The sequence below is a fragment of the Phascolarctos cinereus genome, unplaced genomic scaffold (genome assembly GCF_003287225.1).
Source record: "Phascolarctos cinereus isolate Bilbo 61053 unplaced genomic scaffold, phaCin_HiC Scaffold_4;HRSCAF=312, whole genome shotgun sequence".
NCBI lineage: Eukaryota > Metazoa > Chordata > Mammalia > Diprotodontia > Phascolarctidae > Phascolarctos > Phascolarctos cinereus.
Window position 1 is genome coordinate 585672766 of NW_027555847.1, and position 14446 is coordinate 585687211.

The 14446-nt window shown below is 41.7% G+C and overlaps 1 protein-coding gene across 1 annotated transcript; it reads left to right on the forward strand.

Annotated features, from left to right (window-relative positions):
- Positions 1 to 128: 128 nt before the first annotated feature.
- Positions 129 to 10291, forward strand: PDP1 (pyruvate dehydrogenase phosphatase catalytic subunit 1). The gene is given in 5 exon segments (XM_020972870.2): positions 129 to 500; positions 1534 to 1568; positions 6039 to 6243; positions 6245 to 6803; positions 6805 to 10291. Coding segments are annotated over 4 exon segments (1683 nt in total). The 5' UTR covers positions 129 to 500; positions 1534 to 1537; the 3' UTR covers positions 7693 to 10291.
- The last annotated feature ends 4155 nt before the right edge of the window (positions 10292 to 14446 follow it).

A 14446-nucleotide genomic window follows, 5' to 3' on the forward strand; every position in this document is an offset into this window, starting at 1 on the left:
CTCCTCCGCCCGGTTCGGGGGGCGGTCACGTGAACCCGACGAAGTCGCACCAATGGGAGGCGGGCGCGGAATGGAAAGGATTGCATGACCCCCGTGACGTCACAAAGCCCGCGGGGAGAGAACGCTGCCCTTCCTCCTCAGCTCCCTCTGTGCCGGCCTCCCCCACGTCTTCCTTGCCTGTCCCCTCCCGAGCCCTCCCTCTCCGCTTGCTCCCGGCTCCACGCCCGCCTTCCTTGTACCCACCCACCCGGCCGCCCCGCAGCCAATAGGGAGGCGAGAAGGGGTTCAGGGCCGCCCGGCAAGGTGCCAGAGCGGGGCCGGGGCTGGGGACAGGGCGGGGGCTGGGGCCCGAGCACCGGGGATCTGCGCCTCCGGCTGCGGGGAGGAGAAGGCGCGGGCGCCGACGCCGACGCCGGAACCGCTGCCGGAGCCGGAGCCGCCCCCGTCGCCCTCCAGCTGCTGCTCCCCAGGGAGAGGAGCCGACTCCCCGGACGTGCCCGGTGCGTAGCCCGCGCCCCGAGCTGCCCTCGCAGGACAGGGCTGCCCGGAGCCGGTGGAGCTGGCTGGCGTGCGTGCATGGGGAGGCAGCGGGGGAGGGGGCACCGAGTAAGCGTGGGTCACGCCCGTGGGGATGGGCGAAGGAGCCAGGTGTGGTCGAGGGAGAGGACTCGCCCTCCCCTCCCTCTGGAATGCGTCTAAGGGGGTGGTACCCGAGTGTGCGTGTGCTCCCACGGGGGCGTGGGCGTGCGTGGGCAGGGTAGGAAGCGTATGTCAGAGCTTAGCGAGCGCGAGTGCTTTCAGCTCCGCAGCCCCGAGGAGACGAGGCAGAGCGCCACGCACCCCACGCAGACCCTCCCGCGCCACCTGAGTTCTCGGATGCCAGCGCGCTGAATGTGGTGCGGGATGTGGGAGGAATTCGGGGCCAGAGCCCCGGAATTCTTAGGCCCCGCGGTCTCATGCGAGTCAGTGGGAGATTGCGTGCCCTGTTCGCCGGACCTTGCTCGGTGTGTGGCTTAACCCTCCTCCCCCCTTACACCTGCCCTTCCGTGGGCTTCCCAGTGCCTGTGTCCCCCACCCTCCCTTGTGCTGCTGAAGATGGGGTCCAGTTCTAGCTCTGCATTCAAAGCTCGTCGTGGACGTGGCTGGGTTTGGGGGCTACCACGCCGGCAGGGGATGGGGGGCTTGTGGGGTGCTGCTTGGTGGATGCTGCTGTTGCTGCATTATTTCTCTGCTGTACCTGGACACCCCTGAATGTGGGGAGGGGGCCGCAAGTCTGCTCTGCCTGCCGCCCCTTGGTATTGCTATGCTCCCCACTCTCCCCGTGTGCATTTGTTTGGTTTCCTCTCCTCCTCCTCCTCCTCCTCCCCTCCTTCCCCATTCACTAGCCGGAGCCCTTCCTCCTCCCCCTTGCTCCTCACCTCCCTCTCTAATATTATTAATCTCTGCCTTGCTTTCAATGGGCCGGTGCTGCTGTCGCTGCTGTTGCTGCCCGTGCGGGGTGTGGATGTTGTCGGCTCCGTGTTGTGATGACAGGAGAATGTGTGTGTGTCCCGGGTCCAGGCGAATTGGTAGGTATTATATTAACCACCAGCTTCAGGTACTCAAGGGAAGGTTGTTTTTTATTTTTATTTTTATTTTTCTAAGTCTTTTTTTTTTGAGGGGGGGAAGCAATTTGAAATTAAGGGGACAGGTAAGAATAGAAGACAAAGACATCCTGAGCTTTATGGAGATTGCAACTGATGTCTCTGGGTTAGGCAGATTTCAGTTTAGGGATAAAGGAAGCATCAAAAGAGTGTTGGGCAGTGCCTCTCTTCCTGTTTGGAAAATCTAATTAATTCATTGGAATATCACCTTGGGATGGGTGAAACTCTGAATAAACAACTCCCCCACCAATAGGCACTGAGAAAATGCAGAAAAACAGCAATGATCCTTTTGGCGGTTTCTTTAATAAATTTATATTAAAGCTTTCTTTTTTAAGGTAATTAATACTGTGTTTTGTTTTGTTTTTTTATGTTAAAGTAATACTGTATTTGTGTTACATTGAGATAATTAATACTGTATTTTTGTGTACCAAAAAAAAAGCCTTTGAAAGATAGGAGACTGGAATCAGTGGAAGAGTAACATATACCAGTTGGTTTGATTCAGAGGTTTGTTTATGAAATAGTCATTTTCAATCCCTAGCATAGGTGCAGCAGTGTTCACGCAAGTAATAGATTCATTCTTTGCCCTGCTTTTAGTTTCAGGAGGTTTTTCAAAAATCACTCTGGCAAAATCAGCCACTGTTGCTTGAGCAGTATGTACGAGACTGTTAGGATTCTGTGGTTTAAGTCTAGGTCATAAAGCTTGAACTTTTAAGTGAGACTGTGGTAAGAAAAATGAGAATTTGGTCAATTTATTAACATCTGTAGGTGTCCTGTCTTTCTGTCGTCTTCCTTCCTTCCTTCCTTCCTTCCTTCCTTCCTTCCTTCCTTCTTCCTTCCTTCTTCCTTCCTTCCTTCCTTCCTTCCTTCCTTCCTTCCTTCCTTCCTTCCGGCATCTTAGAATCAAGTGCCCCCAACCTCATTCTAATTCAGCAAGCTTGTTAGCAAAAGTTTTGATCTCGGAGTATTTTAGTGAGGTATGATCCAGAAAGAACTATACTTCAGGGTTTTGGAGAGACCATTTAGTGCCAGTGATATCAACTCAAAACTTCAGCCTCATGAAGGAAACAGATCACATGGCAACCTAGCACAGTGGCTCATAGGAGTGGGCTTTCATTTATTACCACTTCTTCCTCATCATTTCTCTTTTAGAAGGATGTAATGGTTGTTGGGATATCACAGGAAACTGAGGCATACTCCTATAAGACAGGTTACTTGAATAAAAGGATTTGTGCTGAAATTTAAAATTTTTAAAGATAAATCTTAAGGGGATTTTCAGCAAAGGAGTCTTAGAGATATTTGCTATTTTGAATATTGTATGAAACCCACCTGCTGTTCAAATGCATAGTTCAGAGTACCATGCAATTTTATCTGTGTTGTGAAATTGTAATCATTTTGCCACAAACTGGATAAAACTGCCTAAAAAATAAGATAGTTGTTATCAGGGTGATGGTTTCCTGGAGAAAAGACAACAAATTCAACGAAATCCTGTTTTCTCTCTGTCTAGCAAAAACCAAATGGAACTTGATTTTCTCTTAATTGAAATGTCTTTTTTTTTTGGCTTTTTGAAAAAAATCTTAAGCTGACAAGTTTGAACAGATGTAAACTGCTTCCCTACTTAGATCAGGGGGTCCTTAGCCTTTTTTTTTTTATGTTATAGACCTTGTTAGGAATCTGGTGAAGCTAATGGACCTCTTTTCAGAATAATGTTTTTAAATGCATAAAATAGAATACATGCAATTAACAAGGAAATCAAAGGTTAGTGAAAATAAAGATGAGATTTTTTTCCCCCAAAGTTCATAGACCCCCCCTGAAATCCATCCACAGACTCCTTGGAGGAAGGGGGCTTCATGGATATTTGAACCCTAGATTTAGATCATCAAGAAACATTTTTCTTATTTTTAAATCAAAATTTTGTTTTTTATGTAACAGAAAAATATTTGTATAATGGAATGCTCTCAGGTTGAGTTGATTAAGATTTCTGCACTGCAAATCTAAACTGAAAAAACATGCAGGGTGGATGCAGGCCAGTAGCATGTGGTCTGTCTACATCTGGGTACATCTCTTGGCTCAAGTCATATTGATTTAACCTTTGGTTGACTTTCAAGTACGTTTTGGAGGGCTTTTAGTTGTTAGGCCTGACTGAAGTATGACGTTCTTTGATTGTTCCAGCTGAAATATTGTCTTTCAGGGCTGCAGTCAGTCAGCACTGTTGAGTCACCTGTTCTTGTTCCTAAAATTCTAACCATCCATTTTGATTTCATTTTCATTTTCTAGAAATGTAGCCATTCTTAGTCATTGACATCAAATATAGGGTGATCGCTAACCCTTCTAAAAGGCTTTTTGAGCAGTTTCATTGCTTGATCTGTTAGAAACAAGGATTGATTGTTCAGAGTTTTATTTCCACTTGTCACTTCTTGTTAAATCTACCCTTCAAAAAAAAAAGACATGGAGTTTAGTGCACCTCACTTTTTTTTCTTTTTGTTGTGTTTAGTTTCTCACAGGGATGTCAGAGAAATGAATTAGATGATATTTTATCCTCCTTCCTCCCCTCCCTTTGTTATTTTCTAAGTCAGTGTCTATACCCACCAGGTGAAGAAGAGGCAAGGCAATTGCTTAAAACATTTACTTGGATAATTAATGCAGAAATGCCTGCTGTCTAGGAAAAGGAATGTAGTTTCCCCCCCCCCGCATGAATTATCCATGTTAGAACTCTACATTTGTTGTGTTTTCTAGATAAATGTTTAATATTTTGCTTGGACTGTGTATACTGATTCATAGTAAATTCTAATTTTTATATGTGATGATAATTCTATACATTTCTTCCTGAAGTGTTAGAGCGCTGTTGGAGCAGCAAATGCCCTGACACAGTGAAGTATGGTTTTTTATTAAGGAGCTAAGAAAGAGAACATTTTTTAATGTTGCCATCCACCATGGAGGAAAAATGTATTGGAACTGACAAACTAGGACCATTTTAGCAGGAGAATTAAATTCCAAAACCGAAACTGTTCTTCACATCAATAACAGGCTGTTTATGTGTCCTAGAACCCTTTATCATGAGGAATGAGGACAGTACACATCAGTGAAGCCTGTGGATAACCACAGTCTCATTTCAACAAATAGTTTTACCCTCTCTTTCACCAGCTCACTAAACAGAGCTGCTAATGAGTAGCCAAATGAGCTAAGCTTCTCTTCCTTCTTATCCCCACTCTATCCCCAGTCTATCCTTCTTTTGTGCTTATTTCAGAAGCCATATTGAGCAGTCAAATGGCCACTAGGAGGGAGAATTTTAGCTCCTGTGTAATACATTGTTTTTAAGTATTGAAAGAATCTGTGGTCTGGTTTGCATACTTTCCACTAACGTTGGTTACAGCCCATCTTCATATTAGCAAGTGGGTTTCTTGATTTTTTGCAGAAATTCAGCTCATAGATAACCTTTTATTAATGAAAGTAAATTCAGCTTAGCTAGACAAGTTTTTACTGTCTGCCCCCAACTCTAGATTTGAAGGCATTTTAGCTTTGTAAAATCTACTTGAGGTCCTACTGGCACAAAAACTTTAAGAACACTTCTGTGCCAAAATGAGAGACTCAGTTAGGATTTTATTGAAAGATTTATATAACTGGGTAATTGGCTTTTAAATTCAGCTCAAGAAATATTTAATAAGTATTACTGTCAGTCAACAAGCATTGATTCAGTGCTCGCTGTATATGAAGCATTGTGCTAAATGCCGTGATCCAAAGAATCAGTCCCTGCTTACCTTCTCTCATAGGAGTTAATATACCCACGTCTGTGTGTATGTGTTTATCTATCTGTGAGCATATACAAGGTAAACTGCTATGTGCAAGATTCTCCTAGGTGCTGGGGGTGGGGGTGTGCTAAAACAACAGTCTTGCCCTCCAGTTGCTTACTGGGGGGCTGCGATATGTCAATATAAGGTAATTTGGTTAGAGAGAGAGCCCTAGCAGCTGAAGGCAGTCAGAAGGAGAGAACACTCTAGTTGAGATTTAAAGAAAGCCAAGAGTTTAGAAGGGCAGCTAGGTAGTACAGTGGATAGAGTGCTGGGCCTGGAGTCAGGAAGACTCATGTTCCCGAGTTCAGATCTGGCCACAGACACTTTCTAGCTGTGTGTCCCCGGGCAAACCCCGTTTGCCTCAGTTTCTTCATGTGTGATATGAACTGGAGAAGGAAATGGCAAACCACTCCATTATCTTTGCCAGGGGAACCCCAAGTGGGGTCACGAAGAGTCGGACACGATCGAACGACAGCAGCAAGACATTTAGAAAGTTGCCATTAGCTGTGCTTGTGGAAATAATGCTTGGCAGAGGTGTGAAAGTTCATTTCTCTAATCAAATATATATGTTTCTTTTTTCTTTGCATTTGTTTCATTTGTCATCCAGGAATCCCGGTCAGAAGTTCCAGCCTGCCCTTGTACTCTGATGCCATGCCGGCGCCGACTCAGCTGCTTTTCCCCCTCATCCGTAACTGTGAGCTCAGCCGTATCTGTGGCACCGCATGCTACTGCCACCACTCACATCTGTGCTGCTCCCCACCTCCCTTCCCTGTCAGCCGCCTGAGATACACCCCTCAGAAGGCATTCTCGACTTCTTCGGCCAAAGGATCACTTCTGGCAGTATACCCACACGAGGAGATACGCTACCACCCCTCAGAGATTTTACCTCACGCCTCCGCAGGTCAACAGTATCCTAAAAGCCAACGAGTACAGTTTTAAGGTACCTGAGTTTGACGGCAAAAATGTAAGTTCTGTTCTTGGATTTGACAGCAATCAGCTGCCTGCCAATGCCCCCATCGAGGACCGCAGGAGTGCAGCGACTTGCTTGCAGACCAGGGGGATGCTCTTGGGGGTGTTTGACGGTCATGCGGGATGTGCCTGCTCTCAGGCAGTCAGTGAAAGGCTTTTTTACTACATCGCGGTCTCTTTGTTGCCCCATGAGACTTTGTTAGAGATAGAAAATGCCGTGGAGAGTGGCCGAGCCCTTTTACCCATCCTGCAGTGGCACAAGCACCCCAATGATTATTTCAGTAGAGAGGCATCCAAACTTTATTTCAACAGCTTGAGGACTTACTGGCAAGAGCTCATAGACCTGAACACTGGGGAAACCACTGATGTCAAGGAGGCTTTGATTAATGCCTTCAAGAGGCTTTGATAATGACATCTCTCTAGAAGCACAAGTAGGGGATCCCAACTCTTTCCTCAACTACCTGGTGCTGCGAGTGGCCTTCTCAGGGGCCACTGCTTGTGTGGCCCACGTGGATGGGGTTGACCTGCACGTGGCCAATACCGGGGACAGCCGGGCCATGCTGGGGGTACAGGAAGAAGATGGCTCATGGTCGGCAGTCACCCTTTCCAATGATCATAATGCACAGAATGAAAGTGAAGTGGAAAGGCTAAAACTAGAGCATCCCAAGGCTGAGGCCAAAAGTGTCGTGAAGCAGGACCGGTTACTGGGTTTGCTGATGCCATTCCGAGCATTTGGAGATGTGAAGTTCAAGTGGAGCATTGAACTTCAGAAGAGGGTGATAGAATCAGGCCCAGATCAGTTGAATGACAATGAGTATACCAAGTTTATCCCCCCCAATTATTATACCCCCCCGTATCTCACTGCTGAGCCAGAAGTAATATACCACAGGTTAAGGCCACAGGATAAGTTTCTGGTGCTGGCGACTGATGGTCTGTGGGAGACCATGCACAGGCAGGATGTGGTTAAAATAGTAGGCGAGTACCTGACTGGAGTTCATCAGCAAAGTCCTATCTCCGTCGGTGGTTACAAGGTAACTCTGGGACAGATGCATGGTCTCTTAGCAGAAAGGAGAGCCAAGATTTCTTCTGCATTTGAAGATCAAAATGCAGCCACCCATCTCATTCGTCATGCTGTTGGCAATAATGAATTTGGGGCTGTTGATCACGAGCGCCTCTCCAAAATGCTCAGTCTTCCTGAGGAGCTTGCTCGGATGTATAGGGATGACATCACCATTATTGTTGTCCAGTTTAATTCTCATGTGGTGGGAGCATATCAAAACCAGGAACAGTGAGTGACTAAAAAATTAAGGCAATTAGAGAATGAAAATGACAGGTTTGAATGGTGAAGATATTAAAAAAAAAATGAACTTGAGAAATCCTTCCAGTGGGTCAGCCCGTTAAATCAAGCATTTACTCATTTAAAATCCTAACTAATACAAGTGTGTTTCTAGAATTGGGGAGAATGTCAGGAAAGGGCCTAGTAAACTGACTTCTCTAAAGGTCTGAAAAAAAAAATGCTGCCTTAGCTCTGACCAGACATGGCTCCTCCAGTTGATAAGGAAAAGATACTTGGAGACCTATCAAGTTCTCGTTATAAGTGTCCTCTAGGGAGGAGAGGCTTAATTTTACCAGTCTTTGAAAATAGCCATGACCTCAGGATAGGACCTTGAGTAAGACAGAGTGAAAGGAATTCGCTGGGTCTATGCTTACTGTAGAAAGGGAGCAAAATGCTATTCATTTGCAGCCTGATTTTCTTCAAGAAAAATACCTGTTTTACCAATGAGCAAAACTGTTGCTCACTACCATTTTTAATTGCACACTTACCTGTATGTTTTTGTTTACACATTGTACATATAACTCTTTCCATTTAAATATGTTAAGCTGTAAGTTAGCAAAACTCAAGTAATTGAAATTTATTCAACCAATTTGGTTTATGACATTTAAGGGAAATGATGCTTTTGGGAAAAATGTAACCAGATTTTGTTCCCTTTCTGTCCCACTTATCCTTTCCCCACCACTGCCCCAATATCAACTTGGAATTGAAACATTTCTTCTTACAATGATTTTAAGAAAACAAAATTTTTGGTTCTCTCATTTGTTATTGATAATAAACAGGGAAAAAAACATTGCATTTCACTTGTATGGTGTGAAAATCTTGGTTCAGCTGCTTAAATGAATAAGAGACTTTTTTGACTCCTGAAAGATGTAAGATTTTTTTTTTAGACTAAGAAAGGAAAAAACTGAATTATCCTCAAGAATATCCTCAAGAACTTTATACCCTCTGAGTTTATTTTACATCAGTGTTCTTTATTAAATGATCTCCAACTATGGCATGCTATCAGAGTGGGGATAGGCCCTTTTTTATCATAAGACCACCATTTTTTAATTTTGGTGCTTCTCTAAAAATTGTTCATCAACATTGTATTTCATATCTACCATGTGTGTGGCAAGTTACAAAAGGTGGGGTGAGAAAAGGGACATTTCAGTATCACTAGATAGAAAGGGAATCTTTCCTTCCTCTGCTTCTCCCCTCTTCCCCTGAAAACACAGGTCAAAATGTAAACATCCTTGTTTTAAACATTGCTAAATGCTTTCTTTATACATACTATGGCTTGTAAATAGGAATGTAAAGAAAGAGATGAAACACCTAAGGAAGGTAATTACTGTGCATGCCTGATACTTAATATTGATCACAGCATCATCACCCACTACCATTTTCTACACCCATGTCCCCATGTGATTTCGTTTCTGCTGACCATAGAAGGAAAGGAATACAATCACAATGGAGGGAAATATATTTGTGGTGGCACTTTGAAGCTTTTTTAGTATGTATCATTGGATGTTTCACCACTGGATTTAGTTGTGAACTGTGGATTTATTTTCTCCAATCTAATATCAGTGAAAAGACTAGCTATGACTACATTTGATTTGCAGGTAGATTTGGATATAAACTGTTCCCAGCTTTCAACATGCAACTAGTTGGGAATATTTAGTAATAGGATAAAAATTGGACCAGATGTGCAAGGATTCTTTCTAGCCTTTGAGCAATCAGGCTCAACTGGTGTGGACTGCTAAATTTGATTTTGTTAAAAGCTCAACCAGAAGGCTAGTAGCACAGAGTAATTTGCTATTTGATTTCTGGGTATGTTACATATTTAGTACTCAGTGGTACAAAAAGAGAATCCCTAATGCATTGTGTACTGTAGAAATGGAGTTATATCAACTGCTCTGAATAAAACCACTGAATATCTAATAAAATCTTTGACGTTTGTATATAGCCCACTGCTATGTAAATTTGGCTTCCCATTGTCCTAACCAATATGGTGGCATTTCCCATCACTTTATTAAAAACAATCATATATTGGTCTTCAATTTGAAAGCTCAGTTCATTTTCCCGCTGAAGACAAAAACCATAGTTTGAATGTTGACAGCTTTAGGAATGAGATAAATTGAGTGTAATGCCATCCAAAGCAACTGTGATCTTATTGTAATTTCTTGTCTCTGTTATTCTTTATGCAGAACTAAAATTCTTGTATAGGTAAAAAGGCTTGTATCTTTCTGTTGCCTTGTCTCATGTGTAAAGTACAGAATGTATGTAAGCTGTTAAAGAATTTAACCTTTCTTAAATTTTTCTACTGTTTAAACTTTCTAGCAGCATATGCACTTAACTACTGTATTTATATCTAATCAGTGGTTCATTATAGTATTTATATTTAAAAAAAAGTCCTTAATGAGTTAAAAAGGGATCCTGGTACTATATCAGTACTCAATAGGAAAACAACAACAACTTTGTTTCATAACTGTACAGGGATATATTAAAGTGTTTATGACTTGGAGAAATGTTGTTAGAGATGTCTGGAGTGAATTAAAGCGTTATAACTGCTTTCCAAATGCTTTGTGATGTGTTTTAAGCATAAGAATGTCTTTTAAAACAATTTCAATATCTTTTGTTTTTATACCACTTTCATTTCTAAATATCGTTTCCTCATCCCCTTCCCAGTGAACAATCTCTTATAACAAAATTTGAAAAGAAGAAAGTTATGCAAAAGTTACCAATGCATCAACAGTGCCTGATAGTATATACCCTTTTTCATGCCCTTCGTCCCCTATTTCTGTAGAGAAGAGAGGGAAATACCTTTTCTCATCTCTTCTTGAAGGACAGATTTGATTTTTAAAAATATTTTCATTCATATTTTTGTTTAAATTTTATACATTGTTTCTTTTTGCTTGCTTGCTTCACCTTATGTCAATTTATATAAAAATTTCTGTACTTCATATTCATCACAATTTACAGTAATATTCCATGACGCTCATACCACAGTTTGTCTAGCCATTTCCTCAATTGGTGAGTGTCTACTTTAACATTTATTTGCTACTATAAAAATACAAATATTTTGATGTACATGGGACCTTCCTTTTAGTCTCTCATCTCCTTCAGGTATATGTTTAACAGATTTCTGGTCACAGGGTATGGTCATTTCAATTTTTTTTAAGCTCAATTTTAAATTGCTTTCTATGTGGAGAAAGGATTAGATTTACTCTATTTGGCTCCAGGAGGCAGAACCAGGAGGAGTAGGAAGTTGCAGGGGGAAGAGAAGCTAATTTAGATTTAACGTGAAGGTAAACTCCCTAGCATGCTAGTTAGAGTGAATTGAGCTACTTTGGGAGGTGATAGGTCCCTGGTCAGAGGTCTTCAAGTAGAGCCTAGATGACCATTTGTTTAAAGGTTCCTTTGGTATGTGGGTTGAACTAAATGGTCACCGGAGTCTACTCTGACTCAACTTATGTGAATCAATAAATAGTACAATTATATTTTTAGAATAAATGTTAGAATTATGGTCATGCCTGTCACTGCTTGTGCCATTTCCTCTAATGAGGGTATTTGGAAGGAACCAGTTTAAGAAATCTCCAGATTTTTAACTTAAGTAAAAGTGGTATGTCAGGCTGGGGTCTATTTGCTTTTTTATCAGTAAGGAGCCAATCTGTTTTTAAATGGAAGACATTTACATAAACACAGGAGACAGATGCTTGTCTGGGCAATGAATGAGGGACTGATTTTTGTAGCTGGTCTCAGTCTAGCCAGGGGAATGACCTTGAATGAAGATCTTTGCAAGTCAATCAACAAGCATTTATTAAGTACTTACTATGGGCCAGGTGATGTAAGAGACTTATGAATGAGTAGTATAAGTCAAATAAGGTAGTGTATTTCTAAGTACACTTTTTATATGTAAGATGTGTATGTATGTATGCATACATGTACACACACACACACACACACACATACATACAACTAGCTAGTCATGAATCTCAGAATTTTAGAAGTTCATAATATTTGAATCCTCCAGGTCAAGTCCAACTGTGATGCCCCATTGTGGCTTTGGAGGTAACTTTATATTCTCATCAGTTATGCCAATAGAGAGCATATTGGCAGTTATTCTCGAATTGGAAAGGCTTTGAGTTCTGGTGTGGAGGACGGCTTCTGTCATCTGACCTGCCTGATGTGTAGAGAAGTTTGGTTTCCAGCTGATGTTTTTTATTTTCTTTTACTTTTTTTGACTATACCCACTAAAGAAGGTGTCTGAAAATAAAAGCAGGTTTTGAGGTATTTGTGAGTGAAGTCCCATAATGGTGAAATTTTAGGTCTTTTGAAGTATTGAAGAGTGTTTGGGCCTTGAAATTTGTTCCAGTATTAGCTGTTATTGTTAGAAGGATGCGCATGGTGGTTTTAGCCATATGACATGACCACCTTTGACCTGTTATTTTCCCTCAATTCTGCATTCTTAGAGGTCATCTAGTCTTATCCTTGTTTTATAGAAAGGAAAACCAAGGTCCTCAGATGCTAGCACCAATAGTATTTTCCCTCTAACCACAAAAAGGTCTGGGGAGATAAATCTTTGGAAGAGAAAATGACTCCCTCTACTTGGGTAGCAAGTAAGGTTTTAAAAACGTTTCTGTCTTGAGGAGGTGGAGGCTGGAGGCAATAGCTAAGGGTTGGCAGAGCTGTTTTAGAAAAATTGGGAAATAGCATCAGTAAAAGAAGTTGTGGTGCATTTTTAAGCAGAAGCATTCATGTGCCCAACAAAACATTGGTTTCTATACTGTCTCAGGAGGAGGAGTGGAGTTTGTGAATGTTTGACTATTCTGACCCTTAGGTATCATTTTATTGTCCATTACATATTTTTGCATACCTTTAACTTTTCTTTCAAGTGAAAATAGGAGCCATTGTAGAAGAAAAGGAAGCAGAGAAGGAATATATTCATTCAAGTCTTTAGAAACTTCTGAGTCCTTATGATTTCAAAGTTCACTTTAGATTTAGTCATTGTAGTACTTACAGGGAGCTTAGTTTTTACCAAAGACCTGATACTGCCTTATCCTGCTATAGAACTGGCCCGGGCTCTTCTACGCTCTGCCAGTAGAGCTGGTCCTACCTGAGTAGAAGGGCATTGAGTATTGGTCCATTGACAGATTGATCCTAGGGTCAACCCAACAAAAGTCAGAAAGTTTATCACCAGCCTGGTGGCTGAATAATCAAGTTTTCTACCACAGCAACTCTGGAAGAGAGTCTGTTAAATTGAGGAGGGGCTTTTGGAATATAGCTAGAGGACAAAATCATTCATCTGTGAAGTACTGAAATTGTAGGAACCTTAGTGATGTAGGCCAGGGAATCTTAACCATTTTTGTGTCCTGGACCTTTAGACAGTCTGGAGAAGCCAACGGATCCCTTAATATAGTCTAAACAATAATTGAAGCAAATGTTAAATTTCAATTAGAAATTATTGAAAATAAATTTGTAGTTTTCTTTCCCCATCAAGACCATGGACTCCCTTAAATCTGTCCACAGAGTGGCTTGTGGACCCCAGATTAAGAATCCCTGCTTTAGGCCAGCCTAGGCCTACTTTCTCATTTTGTAGATAAGGTAACTGAATGCTATAGAAGACAAATAACTTATCCATGGTCACACAGCTAGATAACATGACTAGAATCAATGGATTTCTCTTTTTAAATATTGCCTCCTTTGAAAGGACAGAGAAAAGTAACCCCCATTCACTCAACTTTTCACTGGGAAGGTCTTAGAGGCTCTATTTTTGAAAGGTGCTTTCACTTTTCTAGGTAATCAGATAATATATGGAATGGCATAGTATTTGTGCTAGAGACAAAAGAAAATAGTATGAATGAAAGTGGTTCTTGACCTGAGGGAATAGTGCATTGTAGTTGGGAAAGATGGACAGAAATGGAGAGAGTGAGAATGACATCTTAGGTCTGAGCACTCACTGGTGAGCATTCATTAAGCATTTGTGGAATGGCTGAATAAATGATATTGAGGGGTGGGTGTTAGTCTTTTTTTAGCTTGTGTTTATTATTAAGGAATATTTCCAATTCAGACACTTGAATATTTTAGCATTTGTGCTTTATCATTCTTAGCCACGTTCATTTTGGAAAGCATGATGTAAGTTGAGAGGTATTTAGAAAACAATGCTGTAGTTTGTCATAATAACTGGGCCAGGCCCTAGGGTATTAATTAGATTGTCATATGAACCAGGAAAATAGGGCTTAATCTGATTGTTTCGCTTCAAGTAAATTGTAAAGGGAACCGAGAAAATGGCCTTCTTGCTATGTGTCAAATGCACATCTGTTAGAGTGTCTTTATTTTCCCAGTTCATTCCGGGCAGATAATGGTGCTACTTTGTCAGGTGAGGAAATTTTTGCAATCAACTGCAGTTTGGGTTTTTTTTGTCTTTATGAAAATTATCCGATTTGTGGCGCTGTAAACAAAAAGGATTGGCTTACACTCTAAAAGTAATATTGCCAATATCCTTTGTACATCTCACTATGCAAAATACGTGTATTACAGGATCATAGATTCACAGTTGGACAGGATCTCTGTGGTCATCCAGTCCCACCTTTTCATTTTACTACTGAGGAAACTGAGGCCCGCAGAATTTGTGTCAGAGAGTAGGTGAGAACCTTGTCTTTGGGACTAAGAAGGCGAGCCATGCCAGCTTGTTCCATCAGGTTCACCTTTGTTGAATGAAACACAGGCCTGAC